General features: G+C 36.7%; 1 protein-coding gene across 7 annotated transcripts in view; it reads left to right on the top strand.

The window, feature by feature from the left end:
- UNC80 (unc-80 subunit of NALCN channel complex) overlaps nt 1-20,356 on the top strand; it is a 228,938-nt gene that overhangs the window by 136,163 nt on the left and 72,419 nt on the right. For 6 of the 7 annotated variants that reach the window (XM_086719512.1, XM_086719513.1, XM_086719516.1 and 3 more), the window contains 8 exons: nt 5,977-6,158; nt 6,665-6,796; nt 8,784-8,970; nt 9,589-9,720; nt 11,399-11,542; nt 14,586-14,686; nt 15,710-15,796; nt 19,389-19,572. In XM_086719512.1, the coding sequence (XP_086575638.1) occupies nt 5,977-6,158; nt 6,665-6,796; nt 8,784-8,970; nt 9,589-9,720; nt 11,399-11,542; nt 14,586-14,686; nt 15,710-15,796; nt 19,389-19,572 (1,149 nt within the window). The remainder of the gene's footprint in view (nt 1-5,976; nt 6,159-6,664; nt 6,797-8,783; nt 8,971-9,588; nt 9,721-11,398; nt 11,543-14,585; nt 14,687-15,709; nt 15,797-19,388; nt 19,573-20,356) is intronic. The other variant, XM_086719515.1, reaches the window with a different exon arrangement.

Genomic DNA, 20,356 nt, shown 5'->3' on the forward strand with positions numbered 1-20,356 from the left:
AAATGACCTTTCTTACTCACCTGGTAAGGTTGCAGGGAATCCTGTAAGCAAGGTACCAGGCCAGTTTTCCAATGAGCTGTTATTGGCTCCATAAAGTCAACCTTACTTCCTTAAAATTGTCTGGTCATATCTGATTTTATGCATATTCTCAAATACAATATTCCAGTCAAAGTCTCAGTGATAAAACAAATGTTTCCAGTTGTGCCCTCTTATATGAAAAGCAGGTTCTTATTGAACTTATGCAAATAATTACATTGTCATGAAAGTAAGAATACTCAATGAGTTTCTGAATTCTGGAAGAATCAGGTGATGAGAAAAGTGAATGTTTTATTTCAATATGGTTTATAAAATTACCATTAAGTCATAGATAGCTTAAGAGAAAAGAGAAAAAAGTATCTTTAAATCTGGAAAAATAAAACATTAAGGAATTTTAATCATCCTCATCAGTACATTCAATCTCATATCATTAATTCTTGTTCTACTTGAATTGTTTTTCCATTAGTTCTGGAAATGCTTAACCAGTTCAGTTTTATGATCTTACCATGAATCTTTCTGAAGATGCTTTTTGTCAAAGCATCAGAATAAAACAGGAACTGTCTACAAATGACAAAAAGACTTTTAGAAAGTGGCCATGATTAAAGATCTGATGGGAGTTCATTTGGTAAAGAAAATGAGTTATTTCTATGGTATGCAATAATTTAGGATAATAATTGGACCATGAGAGTATTAACAACTTCCTAGAAACTTTGAACAGTTTCTGGAATACCTGTATTGGTAACATATATCCATACATATATAACTTAAGAATGTTTATTAACACTTCTTACTTGACAATGCTTCCACATAATTTAACATGCCAAATAAGCCTAATTAGTTTAACATCTCTCTTCAGAGGTGAGAGACATTCTTTGAGATTGTCTAGAGACCCTCTGGGAAAACCCAAAGTTACTTTGAAATCAAAAAGACTTCATTTAGAATTTGATTTTGGGAAGTTGCCAAAATGTCAAAAAGTTTGAACATTTGACTAAGTAGGATCTCAGATCATTATGAAATAATACTTAATTATCTATTTAAGCCACAATGGATTTTAAAGGTAAATACAGAAAGTTACATAGTTGTGAACCAAATTTAGCTCTTTTAATAATAAAAGGATTGAGTTTTTTTAAGTTATTAAAGACCTGATACAGACAACATGAAGCACAGTAAATTATTTTGGCAAGGCATAAAATCTTCATTTTCCAGGTAGATTATCCAAAAGGTAAAAAACAAACAAACAAACAAAAAAACACTTTTCACAATCTTTTATGAAAAGCTGACTAATAGTCCACGAAAAGTTTGGGTTTTTTTTTTGTTTTGTTTTGTTTTGTTTTGTTTTGGTGAGACAAAACCAAATTCTAATTTTTTTACCAGTGTGTTTTTAATATTAAAACTCATTATTTAGGGACGCCTGGGTGACTCAGTCAGTTAAGCGTCCGACTTCAACTCAGGTCATGATCTCACAGTTTGTGAGTTTGTGAGTTCGAGTTCCGCGTCTGGCTCTGTGCTGGCAGCTCAGATCCTGGAGCCTGCTTAGATTCTGTGTCTCCCTCTCTGTCTGCCCCACCCCCGCTCATACTCTGTTTCTGTCTCTCTCAAAAATAAATAAACATTTTAAAAAATCTCATTATTTAAAAACTTAAATACGTCCATTCCAGCCACATGTAAAATTTCTTTTCAAAGATTCCTTTCTATAAGCCTTCAAACAATTATTTTCACACCATTCAGATTTTGTTCTGTTTTTTGTTTGTTTTTGAACTTGAAAAACATTTCATTTAGTTTCTATATTTCTGAGAGTATATTTCATTTATATAAGTGCTTATTTATCTTTAATCCAATAAATAGAGTTCTTTACAAATTAATTTTGGCAATATCATCTGGAGTAGGAATATATCACACATCTGCAACATACATGCATAGACATACATAAATATATAGACAGACACAGAGATCTTGTAGCATTTGCTTTAAAATTTTTGTCATGAGACAGGTGTGATAATGCAAAACTGACTAGTTTATGAAAAAACATTTGGATCTAAAGTGTGTTTCTGGCAGATAGAATAAGTTAAGATTACTTGCTCAGATGGCTAATTCTTTTACCAATATTTGTGGAAAAGACTAAAGATTTTCATTCACCTAATTTCTCAAGTAGTTTCCTTTTTTTTTTTTTTTTTCCTGATAAAAATCACCTCCCTGAAGTTTGCATTTCGACTTGGCTCTAGGTTTCTAGGGAAGACCAGATAGAACATTTACATCTCAAAGGCACACAGAAAGGATGTAAATTTATTCAAGAAGGGCTTTTGTTCCCTAAATCCACATTTCTTATAATATCTGAAAGCCTTTTGAGATGAATAGGGTTTAGAGATTGGTAGAGAAGATAAGTATGCTTTGTTTCTAGGGCTGCATTTCTGTTTTTGTTTGATAAGTAGAAGATAATTTATTAATTCCTCAAAGAACTATCTTGTAATTTGAACATCAAGATGCTTACCCAGCCATCCAACTACATTATCCTCAAATTGCTTCTTTATATCTGGGAAATCAACTAAGATGGAAATCAAGATTCCTATGTTCTAGATTTATGGCTGTGTTTCTTTGGAATGTTTTAGTAAATCCTTCCACAGTGGCTTCAGAATGTTTCTATCCCTCCGGGCTCTTAGTTTCATTTTGACTTAGGAGAGAAGCCCTAAAAGAAAAAGTTTCTATGGAGCTCTGAATATCAATTTCCAGTTTGGCCAACTTCTGACCATAGAGCTACTTGAATGAATGAGTGAATGAATGAATGAATGAATGAATAATAAATAAATAAATAAATCCTTTTGAATAATTTCTCAGGTTTCATCTGAGACAAATAGTAAATATTTCTGGCACTACTGAACAACCCCATGGACACAAGAGGGGACAGAGATGATGCAAAACATACTACCCTCCCCAAATCCTGAGCCATCCCAAATAACAATTATAGTGAGTGCCTGGCTGAGACCCTTTTTTCTTTAGGGCCTTTCATAAATGAATGAGCTTATCTGAGATGATTAAGTTATCCACTGTGGCTTCATGATTCAAGACTATCTTTGGTAAGGTTAACCTTACTTGTTCAGCCTTAAAACAAAATTTTATTCACCTGAGGCCTCATATTAGACCAGTCCAGTTTACTTCTGACCCCAGACCCAGTCCAGTTTCTAAATCTGAATCAGTCCTTGGAACCCAGTCTGACCCAGGCTAACTCAGGCCAGTTTCCAGACCCAATACAGAAAAAGAAATGCTCAAATAAAGTCTATAAGCCCATAATGCAGAAGCTGCAGAGCTAGGATCCAGGACCAGGAAGAGACTTACCCATAACCTCTGAAGGTAGGTAGCAAGAAAGCAGCAAGTTCAGGGGCTCCATAGGTACCTATACCTGGTTGCTCATTGCTCCTGGGGGCCATCAGGGTCCCCTTTGGTTGCCTCTTGTGACACTAGAACTGTTAAAAGATAAACTGGGGTATACTAAAAATTTGAAGAGTTTATTTGAACAAAAACCAATTCAAATTGGGCAGCACCCAATGAGAAGTTGTTAGAAGCACTCCCTAGGAAACCATTTTTAACATCTGCTTATAAATTCACCTCATTCTTTTTAATGGCTACCAAATATTTCATTGAATGAATGGGCATAATAATTTATTTAACCTGGACCTACTAATGGAAATTTAGGTTTATTCTGGATTTTTATACTACACTGCAACAAATGTCTTGTAAAATATTTTTGTTCACATTAAAGCTTAGATTTTTGCTTCTCTACCACATGTTTCTCAGGGAGAGCTGTAGGGAAGGGCACACTCCCCAGATATGAGACAGCCATGGAAACTTTCATGGAAGATATGAACAGGTAGACTGGGCTTTAATAAAAGCTAGAAGAAGATGGTGTATGCAAAGCCACATGGGCTGTGGAAATGCATGGGGCTTATTTGAAAAGCATGAAGAGGAACTGAGACTGGGGTGGCTTTTGTAGAGGAGTCCCCAGTCCATTATTAGATAAGTGAGTGGGACTCAGATTGTAACAGACCTTGAAAGACACACTTGGACGTATGGACTTTCCATTGAACTGTGGGAAACCACTCATGGGTTCTGAGCCAATGAGTAATGTCATATATAGAGGATGTGTTGTTAGCAAGTCGAATGTGGCAGCAATGAGTGAAGTAGTAAGGCGACATATAGCCAGTGATGTGACATTAAAGCTAATAGGAAAAGGTCAAAGGTAGAGATAAACTGGGGGGGAATCTGATCTATGTGGTCTCTGAAGCAGTAAGAGTGGATGAGATTTCCAAGGGAAGAATCTAGAGAGGAAAGAGCAGAAGGATGAGCACTAAGCCATTGACCTTCTCTACCTTCAGAGACAGGAAGAGGAGCAGCCAGCAGAATACCCTGGAAAATGACCAGAAAAGTAGGAGAAAAACTCAACCTCAAACCATGGAAGCCAAAGAGGAGAGCTCATCAGAGAGATTTTTATGAAGGTGTTAAAAACTGAAAGGAAACAAATGCTGTAAAACAAACAAACAAACAAACAAAACCACTGGGTCTACTGATTAGTGATCATTACCAGAAAATTGCTTCAGGACAGAGATTGAGGTAGAGCTCCAATTGCAATAATGTAAAGAGCAACCATGGTGTTTAAAAGTTGAGACAGAGTAGAGCACACTTGGAAGAAAAGTAATGGAAGGAGACAGAGTGGAGATTTAAGGAACTAGTAGGATAAAGAAAAGTATAATCAAAAGCTAATGGTCACAGTAGCTAACATTTTTTATAGAACTAACTATAGCACACCAGTTGTCTTACTGGATCCTTGAAACCACTATTTTATAGATGAGCAAACTGCAACTAAGAGGGTTCAAAGGGCTTATCCAAGTGCACACAGTTCAGAATCAGCAGGGCTGGGAAACCAAACCTAGGTCTTCTGACTGCACACACATAGATGTCCCTCCCATATGCCACATTGTCTCTAAAAAATGAAACCTGCTTTAGAAGTGTGTAGACTTCTCGTGTCACAGAGCACTTTCTCATACATTATTTTATCTTATTTTGACAACAAATTTGGAGGCAGCTATCATCATCATCATCATCATCATCATTGACCTTCTGACCCTAAAGAAACAGAGGCTGAGAGAAGTTGAGAGGTTCTCCTAAGGACACATAGCAGAGAGGTTTCAGACCCGGCACTCAATCCTAGCTACCCTAACACAATTGTCTGAGTATTTTTTTGATGATCCAGGAAAAAGTACAAGAGAGATTTTTAAATTATGTTTTTATGATTGACACTGGCTCATTCATCCATGCTACAGTGTCTTTTTCTGCACCATTATTCATTAACTTTGTAACTTATCAGGGCACTTGACCTTTCTCATATTGATATTTGGCTTTCCCCAAAATTAAAAACAACAATGGTATCATGATTCATGAAATCTCTTTGGGCTTCTCAATCTTTTCTATCTCTCAGAAGGGTAGATGTTTCTAATACAGTCTACAATGTGGATTTTATTTTTAATATAATGTAACTGGGACAGTTTTTAATGGACATTTTTACATACTGTCCCTGGATTACTATGAGATGACTCTTATCATTTTCTAAAAAGGATATTTCGGTATATAATTGCCTTTTTTTCATTTGCTTCCTCACACATTCGCTTTGCACTGTGAGCCAAAGGAAGCTTTGCTTGGAATGAGGTATTCTACTGAAATACCACACAGTCACTGCCCTCACCAGATATAGGAAGATTGTGGATGGCACAAAGTATTATGTTTGGTTTCCAGCAGCTGAAATAAGATGTGCTTTTGCCAATGCCGGTGGCCTGGCTGCATTAGCTCAGGAGTCATTTTCAAGACACAAGAATAGCTCCCCACTTGTCCCCATCCCCAAGAACCAACCAAATTTAAAAGATGTGTAGCTGACAAATTGTTGGCCGTCTCTAGCTGCCATGTTCCTGCTGTGTGCGGTGAAAGTCCCTGAGGCTGTGTCTGACATGTTGATGTCAGAGTTCCACCACCCAGAGACTGTACAGAGGCTGAATGCTGTTCTCAAGTTCCACACACTCTGGAGGTTTCGCTACCAGGTCTGGCCCCGGATGGAGGAAGGAGCACAGCAGATTTTTAAGGTGAGGGATACTTCCCCCATAGGAATTAGATTAGCAAACTAACCGAAGACTTGTTTAAATCCTTGAACCTCAAATCCATGGTGTGTGGCCCAAAAGATGCTTCTTTTTTCTCTCTGATTATGTAAGTAAACCTAACTCATATATGCATGAATTCTTGTTTTAATAATTGAAATAGAGAAGAGTGGAAAGTAAGAAAATCAATGTTCTATAAACCTCAAGATCCCACTACCATCCCAAGAGGTAAACATAAAAATTTGGGGTATAAACTTTCAGACACTTTGCTGTATCTATACATATAGATGTTTTTTTGGAGGATGGAGTAATTAACATAACTAAAGAACATAGAGTTAAAACCTTTCATTTTTTAATGAATAAGCTGAGACCCAGAGATGTTCATCCTATGCTGTATAACATCATGTACTCTATAATATTATTTCATAATTATACTTCAGACCCATTCTAGCTTATTTTTCACCTGACTTCATTTTTCTGATGTCAACTAACAGATCCCACCTCCCAGTATAAACTTCACCCTGCCCTCGCCAGTGCTTGGAATGCCATCCGTCCCAATGTTTGACCCCCCATGGGTCCCTCAGTGCAGCGGGAGTGTCCAGGACCCCATTAATGAAGACCAGTCTGTGAGTAACAGGCATTTTCTCGTATCTTCAGGCTCCTTGGTGTACATGTAAGAGAGAAGGACAATGAGTATGTGAGACAGTTTGTTAATTCTTGTCATAAGAATAGAATAACAACACAGAAAATCAGCCATGAAAATCATAAAAGGTCATTGTTCTTATGAATAGAATCATAGTCTCAATAGCAGCCACCTTATACAGCTGTTAAAAACATTGGGCATTGATTTCTTGGCCAAGGGTAGCACTTTTGTCCCTAGTTATTATAACACAAACACATTCGTTTAACTGGTAATTCACAAGCTACCCAAAAGTTAATGAGAGTGACCCTGGATAAGAAAAGGAACAGAATTGGCAGTTCTTTTTTCTTTGTTTGGATGTTGGTCTGTTCTTCATTTTGTTGATCATTAGTATCATCATCATAAATATCGTTCTGAGACCTCAGGTCTTATGTACTTTAATGTGACACTCTATATGTAATATAATTCATAAACAGCTAAGTTTAGAACATGGCATATTCATAGAACCAAGAATATATGCCTTTTGAAAAAAATGAGTCTTCAAAGTATGCTTTTTTCACCTGTTGAATAGCATTTTTCTAAATTATAAGAGTAATGTAGAAAATATGGAAAATAAAGCAAAAAAGGAGAAAAAGAACATACGTCTTTGCACAAATCTATGATTATTTTCTTGCACAAATTCCCATGGACTTAGGGCAATTGGTATATAAATATTAAAGATTTTAAATACACCTCACAAAATAACCCCAGGAAGATTTTATCATTTTACCCACGTAAAATAGAATAGGAAAGTGTTTTGTCTTTATTCAAATTAGCTAATATTATTTTTTAATGCCACTTTGATTGACAAAAAACAAAGTCATTGGTTTTTTTTGTTCACAATTCTTTAAAAAGTTTGTTGGATATATGAAGTTAGCTTGAACGTTTTTGCACATCACATATTTTCTTGACATTGTAGTTTTCTTTGGAGAACTGTTTGAGCTCTTAACCCATCAAAATATTTTAATTCTTCTGCATATAGTACTTTTGTATCTGATGGTGTTAATGCCAAAGAGAAAGGCACACTACATACAATGAATCCAGCATCTGAACCCCTGGCATAAGGATCTTTGATTTGTCTCCTGCATAGACAACGGATTCATTTGAGCCAAACACACTCTCTATCCCAGTTCACAATGAATTTGAAGCCAAGACCCCTGATTCGATAGAGTTCTCTTTCTCTCATTACATAATTCTTATCTTACCTTAATATAATAAATCAGTTTAACCCCTAGCTCTGCAAATAAATTGCCATGTGGCCTATCTAATGCCCTTAATTGCTATTGTGCCATTCTGCATAGGAAACCTTTAGTCTTATGTTAAGATCCTGCATTCAACCTTAGTTAACACTATCAATTCTCATTATTTCTATTCACTAACTTTGTTTCTACAAATATTGTTAAGTATTTACAGTGTCCCACTGTATTTACCTACAATAATTAAATATTTACTGTGTGGTAGTTAGTCAGGATACAAAAATAAAATAAATCATATAACCAATTGTTTTATGTAAGCGATAGCTCTCTTTCCTCCTCCTTTCCATGGTTCTTTCTCTTTTACTAACCTTTATGAAATAAATGTCCTTCATTTAAAATCATTTCAAAAAATTATGGAAAGGAATAAATATTAAACTTCTTTATTTCATTGTAATGTTTAAAGAGTGGATCATTGATATCACCCCAAATTCTAAAGGTGAAATCCCAAAACTTATAGATATTCTTGAAGAATTATTCTCATTGAATGAAAATGAATAGCTTAGTTACATACAACCTGGAAATCTGATAGAAAAACAAATAGCCATGAAACTAGACCATGGGTGCCCTACCATTTCCTGAGAACAAAGTACCACATTTTGTAATTCTATTGAAACACTCTTTGTCTATGACCTTGCAAAACAGTTTCTATAAGATCAACTGGTCTTCATGTCTCCACAGAAATCCTTTTCAGCCCGTGCTGTGTCCCGCTCCCATCAGAGAGCAGAACACATCTTAAAGAACTTGCAACAGGAGGAAGAGAAGAAACGTCTTGGTAGAGAAGCCAGCCTCATCACCGCCATCCCCATCACCCAGGAGGCTTGCTATGAACCCACCTGCACACCCAACTCAGAACCAGAAGAAGAAGGTGCCCTCTATACATGGGACTTCTTGGGGGGCTCAGTCTCAGGGAATGAAAAGGACTTGCTTTGAAATAAACATTTCTGTGATATAAGGTGATATGCACCCTCTTTCTCTCTTACCTCCTGACACTATCCAAAGAAAGAGGAGGGAAGTTGTTCTTTTCTTAATTGCTAGAGTTGGCTTGTTTACAGAGGAGGAAGTTAGTCACATTGAATGAACCAATATGATAATGAACCAAGAAGTGATTATGATTCAGAGAACAGCTAAATCCAGAGTGTATATTGAAGTGAATGCAATCAATCCTTCATCATTAAAAATGGGGTTAGTCCATTTTAACTATCAACCTTGACAAATGCAGCCAATTTGTTGGTTGGTATCAGAAAATAATTTATGAACTATTCTAATTAAGTGATTCTCTGCCCAGCTTTTGTAGAATCTATGGGACAAAGTTTCTGCCTTTCTTTCTAAAATATTTTTTTCCATTCATAAGTACACTCTAACTTACTTAAGCCTTATGCTCTGAGAGCAGTATACACCTGTGATGTAAGTACAGCTATAGTTGTGATGATGATGACTTTTTTGTTACAAAACCAAAGGTTACATTCCTCATTTTCTTTGCCAGTAGAAGAAGTCACCAATCTGGCATCCCGTCGACTGTCTGTGAGTCCATCCTGTACCTCCAGCACTTCCCATAGGAATTATTCCTTCCGCCGAGGGTCAGTCTGGTCTGTGCGTTCAGCTGTCAGTGCCGAAGGTGTGTCCTCTTAGAAATTTGTTATTTATTGCTTATGACTTGTGTGTGTTTTGAAACATTTTCCAGTTAACATTATTATTATACTTCACCACACTGTCTTCATTAAATAACTTGTTTTATGACTCAAAGTTCAAAAAATAAATATTAGATTAAGTGGTACTCTTCTTTTTTTTTTTTTACCCAGCAATTTACCCTTTATAAATTGGCTCTATTTTAACTACATTATAAGTAATCATATTGCTGATGGGTTTCATCCCTGGCTACACATTACAATCAACTGATGAGCTTTAAAAAAAATACCCAGGCCACACCCAAGATCAAATCAGAATTTCTAAGAATGGGACCCACACATCAGTATTTTTAAAATCTACTCGGGTGGAGATTCCAATGAGTGGCCAAGACCCACTAGAATGCTATAGGATGCTGTTCTGGATAATTGAAAAATCAAAGGAAGACCACAGCTCATTACTTCTATAATGAAATCTGATTCCAGGGGGGAAATGTGATATCCTTCAATTCCAAGAATTTAAAAAGTATGTTTTCTCTACTCATGAATAACTGTCTGGGACTCACTGCCTCATGGTAACATAAATTTCATTACTGATTTATAAAGTTATTGGAAAGTTGTACAGAAACCAGTGGTTCTCAACCCTCAGCTGCACAACCCTCAGGAACTTCAAAAATGACCGATGTGGATTAATCACAACTTATAGGGATTGAGCCAAAGGCTCATTTATATTTTTTATCACAGATATAATTTTCTTGAGATATGATTCATGTACCAAAAATATTCACCCTTTTGAAGTATACAATGCAATGGTTTTTAGTATATTTATAGAGTGTGAATAGAATGATGATTATCACCTCTCATTTTAGAATATTATCACATCCAAAAAGAGACGCTATGCCCATTAGCAGTTGTTCCTCATCCACACTTTCTCTAACCAGTGGCAATAAATAATCTATCTCCCATTTTTATGGATTTGCTTTTCCGTACATTTCATATAAATGGAGTCATATAATATATGGCCTTTTGAGACTGGATTCTTTCACTCAGCACATTTTCAAGGTTCATCCATGTTGTCTCATGTATCAGTTCTTTGTCCCTGGACAATGTTCCATTATATAGATATACCACATTATTTATAAATTCACCAGTTAGTGGACATTTATTTCCACTTTCTGACTATTATAAATTATACTATTACGAACAGTGATGTACAAGTGTAGGGTACACTGCCAAGCTATTTTCAAGATCAGTTGTGTCATTTTACATTCCTTCCAAAAAGTATGAGAGTTCTGATTACTCCACATACTTGAATAATCAAAACCATCTTGGAAATGAAGAACAAAACTGGAAGACTCACATTTCCCAATTTCAATACTTACTGTAAAGCTGTAGTCATCAATACTGTGTGGTATTGACTAAAGATTGACAGTAAATCAATGGACTAGAATTGAATGACTAGAAGTAAACTATTACATTTATGCCGCTGTCATGTTTAAAAGGGCACCACGAAACCTCAATAAGGAAAGAAGAGTCTCTTCAACAAAGGGTGCTGAGGCACCTAGATATCTATAACCAAAAGGATGTTAAATAAGCAAGCTTTGAACTGAGAAATGTTGCACTGGGATTACAATGCTGAGAAAAGCCCTCCAATGATGTCTCTCTCTTCAGATGAGGAGCACACTACTGAACACACACCAAACCACCATGTGCCTCAGCCCCCCCAAGCAGTGTTCCCAGCATGCATCTGTGCAGCCGTGCTGCCCATTGTTCATCTAATGGAGGATGGTGAGGTGCGGGAAGATGGCGTAGCAGGTATAGCTTTGACTAGTAAACCCATCAATAACTCTCACAAAACACTGAAGCTGTTATCTGATGGAGGACAGTAGGATGCTTTCGAAGACATTAACTACTGGTCACATGTTGATTTGTTTTATGTACAAACTACAATTACAGATTTGTAGTATACTATACTAACATGATCACTGTCTTCATCTCCTTGTCCCACTAACTTTATGACCAAGAAGTTGCATTTGAAATACATACTTGGGTCTAGGAGTATTATTTACGACTAGAAAACTGAATAACACTTATTTGACCCCGTGGACATCAGATGGCAATTCCGGCCACGTTGGAAATCTTAGCTATTGGCTTGACACCACCGATGCCATCTGTCCCACTTGATTACCTTTCCAGAGGTACTAATCTAAAGACAATAATTGCAAAATGAAATGATAAACTATGGGTATAGATGAGTAACATTTGTGACAGATAACAGGTTGATATTTCTAATGTTATTAAAAAACCCATAGAACTCAATAATGATGTTTTTAAAGCCCAACAGAAAAACGGTCAAAGGATATAAATACATGGCCCAATGGCCAATAACATCTGTAAGCAACATTGTTGTTTAAGACAACAATAGAAACTTTATATTTCAGCCAAAAAATTGCAAAGCTTTTTAAAATTTTATTATGTTTTTATTTGAGTATAGTTGACATACGATGTTATATTACTTCCAGGTACACAACATAGTGATTCAACTTTTCTGTATGTTATGCTATGCTCAAGTACAGCTACCGTGAAAAAATTATTCTAAATGAAAATACCCATAGTTGGTAAAGATTCAGGGAAAAAAGAAAACTCACACCTTGCTGATGGGAATATAGAATTCAATACAAGCATTCTGGGAACAAAGTTTCACAATAGGTGTCAAAAACCTTAAAAGTGTGAAAGCTCTTTGATACAGATTTTGACTTCTAGCAATTTCCTAGGGCAACGAGGGCTATATAAGGGTCTTTATAGGTTTCTGCTTATTGTACATTATTTAAAATAACAAATATTTGAGAAGAGTTTAAATTTCCAGCAAGCAATTAGTTAGACATGGTACCTCCATATGCACATTAGAAATAACATTCTAGTAGAATATTAACATTAAGTTTTTAATATATTGCTAAGTAAAAAACTGAGTGCCAAGGAATATTTTCTACATATTATTTAAAACTACATGTAAATAAAAATTTCACGTGTATGAGAGGACATATTGCAAAATGTTTATAAGTTGTTTCTATGATTTGTAGTCTTACTGTCAGCTGTCTTTCTCTGTATTTTTCGTGTTTTTAAGTGTTAAATTGCCCTACTTCAGCAATTAGAATAAAAATAATATGCTAAGATAGTTTTGCAACCAGTTTTGACCTAAGAAAAACCTACACCTATTTTAATTATTTATAAAGACACACAGAAACTAAAGCTTATATTTACATATCTCTTGTTCATATTATTTATTTATATAGTCCATACTTTTAATTGGAAGGTTAGTTTCTGATGCAAAAAGATGGTATCATTTATTCAAAATATAGACCAAACGACACATTCATGCTGAATTCCATATTTATAGTTTAGAACACTAAACTAATTAAACCATTTAGACTCAAGATCATCTAGTGCTTATCTACCACTCACTTCTACCCACCTGCTTTCCTAGCTTGGGCACTTCCAGGCAGTCTTGGCCTGATTGTTTTCCCCAAAGTAGTAGAAGCACTTTCTTCACATCAGGAATAATTATTTATTCCTAAGACATCCTCATAGAAGTGGGAACCTAATTACCACTGGCTTAACTACTTCATCTCACTAAAGGAGATACTATTTAAAGCACTCACATGAACAGTAAAAGATCATCTCTAATTCATATGCATTATAAACCAAAACACATTTTCTAAGAACCGAATAATTACTTTAGAAATTTCTCCATGCAACCAATATTAAAATATGACTTTAATTTGACAAATATTTATCACTCCTAAAATTAGGGTAATTTCCAAAACAAAGATTCACTAATGTAGTCTTTCTTTTTATTTTATTCATTTTTTAAAATGTTTATTTATTAATATATTTTTGAGAGAGGGAGGGAGAGAGAGAGAGAGCAAGGAAGGGCAGAGAGAGAGAGGGAGAAACAGAGAATCTCAAGCAGGCTCCGTGCTGTCAGTACAGAGCCTGACACCAGGCTTGATCTTGCAAACTGAGATCATGACCTGAGCCGAAATCCGGAGTCGGGTGCTTAAACAACTGAGCCACCCAGGCATCCCTCTTTCCTTTTAAATTGAGATATAATTGTCATATAGCATTGTATTAGTTTTAGGTGTACAATATAATACTTTGATATATGTGTATGTTATGAAATGTTACCACAATAAGTTTAGGTAATACCCATTACCACATGTAGTAACAATTTTTATCTTATAATGAGAACTTTTAAAAGATACTCTCTTAGTAACCTCCAAATAAGCAATACAGTATTGTTGACTCTAGTCACCATGCTGTATATTACCTCCTCAGGATTTATTTGTCTTATAATCAGAAGTTTTTACCTTTTGACCACCTTCAAACATTTACCCTACCCCCTCTTTTGGGAATCACTAATCTGGTCTCTGTATCTGTGAGTTTGGTTTATTTTAGATTCCACATATAAGTGAGATCATACAGTATTTGTCTTTTTCTGTCTGAATTATTTCATTGAACATAATGCCCTCAAAGTCCATCTTCATTATCACAAATGGCAAGATTTCTCTCTTTTAAGGCTGAATGATATATCACTGTAAATCACAAATGTATTCTTTACAAAAGCAATTCTAAAATCTAAAGACCACCCTATACTTTTTCGTTACCTTTTCTTTATAGGTGAAAATGTTCAGAAACAAGTAACAATGAGAACAAATACCTACCTTTCAACAGAAAAAGTGTTTACAGAACATTGTTAAGGCAAAAAAAAAGATACTAATTAAAATCTTAGTAAATTGTTTGAATAGTTTATCTAATACTTTATTTAAGACAAATGCTCAATGTCTTCTCTCTTCTGAAGTGAGTGCTGTGGCCCAACAAGTCTTATGGAATTGTCTAATTGAAGATCCATCGACAGTTCTTCGACATTTTCTGGAAAAACTGACCATCAGCAATAGACAAGTAAATTCTTCTTTCTTTGTAGTATAGCTGTGTAGCACTGTGGGTGAACACTGTTAAAAGCAAACAATGGATTTCATAGTGCTATGCATAGAACATCAATTTCTGATACACAGCAAATAAGTTCTTTAGGAAATGGTAATGATGAGCGTACTAAACCTTGCTGTTTTCTTTCAAATTTGTCCATCGACTGATGTCTCCATTTGTGTTTGGTGCACTGGTAGTGATGAACCTAAGTTACTGAAAGATTTTCAGTCTTTTAAGCAAAGATTAAATTCAGTATAGTGTTCCTAGTAATGAATATATTTATTAAATTCTGATCACTTAGTAGTCTGTGATACAGGTGGGATTATTAGAATATGTTGAAACTATCCATTAATCAAGACAATCTAATTCAGCAGGCCACCTGTGTAAAAAGATTATGACAAATAAAGTAGTTTTCTGAGCAATGGCAAAACACACTGATGATTAAAAGTATTTGTTCATTTCTGTGTTATGGTCTTGTTCTATAGAAGATCAAGTTTAGTTTCTGAAAGGTAAGGTGACTTACAGACATCTCTATTTATTCCCTCTTGACCTAACTTTATCTCTTTGACTCAAAACCTGGGAAGCAGACCTGTGAAGTCCATGAAACCGTATATATTTAATGGTATCTCAAGATAGGTCTGCCTGACATTTGCATCACACCTGGAAGTCATAGCAAATAGAATTGGCTAAATATATACCTTTCCTGTGATTTGTCTGTGACCTATAGACACGGTCTAACTTTTTATTGAAAAAAAAAAAAAAGAAAGAAAAGAACTTGTCTAACTACTGCTCAGTTATTTCAGATTGGCTCCTAAGAAAGGTGTTACTGTTGGCTTAAATACTGTTTAATAAGTATCACATACACTATATTAAAATGCTGAACATAATGGAAATCAACATGAGGGAAAAGCAGGAACCTCCCCCACTTTTTAAGAAGTTAAATTTATGTCCTACAGCATGGTAGCTGAACGAGATGTAGACATTCTGTTCTTCTTTCAGGATGAGTTAATGTACATGCTGCGCAAACTTCTCTTAAATATTGGAGACTTTCCTGCCCAGACATCTCACATCCTATTCAACTACTTGGTGAGTTTCAGCCTCCAGTAAGTTGTAAATGTTCATTTCCAATTAGGAAGCAGCAACATGAGGAAAAATTCATAGGAAACTTTTTCAATAACCCCCCCCCATTAATTATGTGACTGGAGGTAAACCATGGTCAGCTAAATTCACCCCTGTTTGTATAGGGAAGCCCCTCCTGACACTCTGCTTGGCATGTAGTAAGTACTCAATAAACATCCATTTCATCTCTGCCTTCCTTTGGCACTATACAACTTCCTTATGTTGCTTCTTAGTTTGGGTTTTCTGTTGTGAAAACTTATATGTCATTTTAGTCATTTTTCCCTTTTTCTATCTTGCTTTTTAAAACACACACACACACACACACACACACACACACACACACACAGAGGCAAATAGTTGCCCTAGATGGAAAGTATCTGTGAGTGTATTTTTCCATAGTGACTATCTTTGCTTTAAACCATCCTGACAGCTCCTTCCTGAACCCTCCAGAATTTACCAGTTTCTTTAGGATGTTACTCCCTAAATGAATATGCAGTTTTGGGGTGGTTAGCCTGATGCCTGTTCTTTGAAACTGCACCTTAATCCAGAGAGACAGATAGCCAAGTGAATGTCTGCATTGGGGGAACTTCATTCTCCCTCACTGTTGTCAGTCTTCTAGCAGGTAGGGAAATAGAAGCGGAATCCAAATGCATCTGCAGCGAAATGATAAATTTAACATTACAGCTCCTCTGTGCAGAGAAAATTTGTAATCCCTTTCTCTTTTCTATGACTGATTTGGTTTTCCTCATGAGTGCCCACCAGCCGGGTGACAAGGGAAAGAATATAAATAAGTGTCCAAATCCACTTTTAAGTTCAGACTGATAAAAATGTATAAATGGTAACTTTGGATAGCATTCGGTCTTTCCTGGCTAAAAAAAACCCCTAGGAATCCTATTTTTTTTCCAACTTCTTTCGTCTGTAAACACTATGTGGAGTTGGAAAGAAAAAAGACCTTTGTTGTTGGAAGGTGGAGGAGGGACAGTATCCTCCAGACTGAGGCCCTTTGATATGGAAAAATGAAGCAAGCCACTCCATTTTGTTCACACAGAATTTACCCGGGGTAACTTACTGACGGCGGTGGGGGGGTGGGGGGGAGATGGAACAGACGCCAATCCAAGTGCTATGCAGCTATTTTCCATGAAGTCCACACCATCATCTAGAGCTTTTATATAGAGCAAGGGCAAGGAGGTGAAGTGAACAGGTAGTTATCTAAAGTGGTACCATCTGTGCACCAGAAGGAAGCTCAGAACAAGCTTTCCTGCATTCTGGTCAGGGCATACATTAACCTCCAAGGGACCTGGAACATGTAGCCCCAAGGAAAATTACTGCATGAACACAAACAAGATGGAAGGGCAAAATCAGAGTGAGTATTCTCAGCACTCCTACTTTCGTTCAGCATTCTATCTATTATTCAACATTTGCTCCGGCTCCTCCCTTTGTGAGACAGCATTCTTTATCTGGCTGGTTGCTAGATGCCTGGCTAGTAGAAACCAATGCCCATGGTTGCTATGACTTGGGTCCTGTGGGCTCCACGTGGTGCCTGCTGAGAGACAACCTCACCTCGGCTCCTGCTGGTGCTATACACACCTCTAAGTTCTAGTTGCATGTCCCAGATGGCTCCAGCTTAGAAAAGCCGCTGACTGGTGCAGTATGCTCGGTGACATCAGTCTGTGGCAATTCTATCCAGAAAGCTTTCCAGCCAAACTTTATGCTACTTCTTGGTCCTGTCTACACCACGCAAAAACCAAAGGTAGGTTATTAAAGTCAAATGTCAGGGCCTTCCTCAGTTTAAGTATGTGACCTATCATGTGGCATCCGGGTGCTATCGAAAGGCCCTGAATTGAACCTTTGCTAGAGACCCAAAGACTGGAAGCAAAAGCCCCTTCAGGTGTCTGCCCATTCCCTTGGGTCACTGGGTAGGGGGGATACTTACCAGGACCATTGCTCTCCATTGTCTTTTAGCGCTGGGATAAGAAGATGGACATTCATTTCTGTTTTTGCCATACTCTCTTCTGTCAACAGAAAATAAACCTTATTGGCCCACAAAGGTGCTCCCAGCTAGGTAACTGACTAGGTCAGTTAATAAAGAATAGGCCTGGCAACACTTTGGCTTTGCTGTATAATCCTATTGTACTTGAATATAAATTCTTGTTTTTGCATTTCTCTCTAAACCCTAATCTTTCCCCAAATCCCAAGCACATGGATGCCTTGAGTGGACTATAGAATAGGTCTTATACTTAGAACAGCAAAACAGTGAAGGGCAGAGTCATTTTTAAACCATTACCCTTATTATATATCTCTTTTCTCTAATGACTATTAAGGATGTGTATAGTGGGGATGTTGGGACCACTGACCCATCTCTTCCAGACTTTGTTAGAGACATTTCACTGCTTAACTTTGACCCATTGATCTTCACCCGGGGTTTGAGCACATTTGGGAGCAGGGGATGTGAAAACTTTCAAAGGGATTTGGTGCCCAGATAGTTTTAAGGGAATAAATCTCCAAATCTTCAATTTACAAATATGCACTAACACTTCTTCAGTATGTCTGCCCTCTCAACCACTGTTCCTCTGCAGGCTCACCCTGACCATCCCCAATACCACCAGACTGCATTGACAGATACATAAGAGAAAGAATCGAATGTGCTTCATGAGTTTTAGAGAAGCCTCATTTCTGATGGATCAAGGCACTTTAAACCCATAGGACTTCCTGTCTTTTTCCTGTCTTTGGTAGATTTCTACTAGAGACGAGGTTTGGCCCTCATTCGGGTGTTTAGCCTACAGAACCGTCAAAGCAATTTTAGGTTAGTGACACCATAGGCTGATTCTTTCAAAATAACTAGCAAGTTTTCTAAGATTAAGAAATTTTTCAGGAAACAATAGAAAAAGCCACAGTGGGGAAAAAATTTTACATAATTTCTTTATGATTTTTTGTGCACTGTTAAATAGGGTAGTTAAAACTTCTTTCATCAAATTTGTGGAAATACATATTCCAATATAGAAAATCCTCCCTTTATTTCAATGTATAGAGTGTTTAACATATTCTACTCCTATTAACAACAAAAAAATTACCTTATGATGAAACATTTTAAGTGTAAATTTAAACATGCACCAAAGGACACAGAGCTTTTCAAGATTTTAGGTGACAAGAACAAAAAACTCTTAAGTTCACCATTTAGCCAAGCAGAGTGTTCATTGGTTCAGACTGTTAGATATAATCCAAGCTGCAAATACTGTTTGGGCAAACATCATGTAGAGATTAATTTGGGGTGGCCTCAGTACTTGAGCTACCAAGGGACCTGAAGCCTGGAAAAACAATCTTCTGCTTTCCTCTTGAGAAATCACCATCTTAGTGATACACAAAAATATATGGCAACCTGTTCTGGTTGGTTTTCCAGTTATACCCTCTCTTGCTTATGACCATTGAAAGTATTAGAGGACCTGTTGAGCAGAGAATATGAAGGGACAAAAGAACATTTAATTAAGGAAAGAAAAGCCAAGGGAATGAGAATGTTTGCTCAGGATTACTGTGGCTTTGTGACCTCTTCCTGTTCTCTTAGGTGGGATTAATCATGTACTTTGTGCGGACCCCCTGTGAGTGGGGGATGGATGCCATTTCAGCCACTCTGACTTTCCTGTGGGAGGTGGTGGGCTACGTGGAGGGCCTCTTCTTCAAGGATCTGAAGCAGACCATGAAGAAGGAGCAGTGTGAGGTAAAGCTCCTGGTGACTGCTTCCATGCCAGGTAATCTGCTACTGCTTTGGGTGATATAACTTTTTTTTTTTTTTAAGAGTATAAATAACCCGTTTAAAGACCAACCGTCTCTCTCATTCATGAGAAAATTTTCAGAGTCCTGACCCCGGTGTTGAGTGCATCAAAGAATTTTTGTTTAATACGATCTGAAGAAATACAATAGACCCTTTAAAAGTCTGCAATTGCCAGATGAAAGGGGAGACATCAGAACTAAGATCCACGTGAATCAGCCCTTGAAGGGCTGCCAAGGTTGAAGATTTATTTAAGTCTATCGCAGAGGGCCAGTTGCACAGAGAGCCTTTTTGAATGAATGTTTGGCACTGCAAGGGGAATAATATTGTTTGCATGGCATGGACCCCAGATCTTTGTAAAGTGTATGAGAGGTGGCTTTATGAAAAATTGGAAAAGGGACAAGCAGGAAGAAGGAGAAGAACAAAAGAACATGAAGTGTGATGTAAACTCTAGCTGCAGCTCCTTTTCGCTTTGGATAGCTGTTTTTTGTTCAAGATACGAATTCTGCCAAGTCTTTATCCTGGTGCAGTGACTAAGGAAATATGAGATGATACGTGTATTAGAATTAAGAGAAAGACAAAATTATATCGAGATAAGAACACAGGGTATGGCAGGCCATGAAAGTCATGTTGCTGCCATGTATTATTTGTACAATTAATATTAGCTAGGAAAAAGTGCATCACCTTTTCAGGCTGTCTTTACTCGTGTGTAAAATAAGGATGTGATTCATCATTCACAATCACCAGTAATCAATGAGTCTAGG

The sequence above is a fragment of the Puma concolor genome, chromosome C1 (assembly GCF_028749965.1).
Source record: "Puma concolor isolate L17-30 chromosome C1, mPumCon1.1.hap2, whole genome shotgun sequence".
NCBI classification, from domain to species: domain Eukaryota; kingdom Metazoa; phylum Chordata; class Mammalia; order Carnivora; family Felidae; genus Puma; species Puma concolor.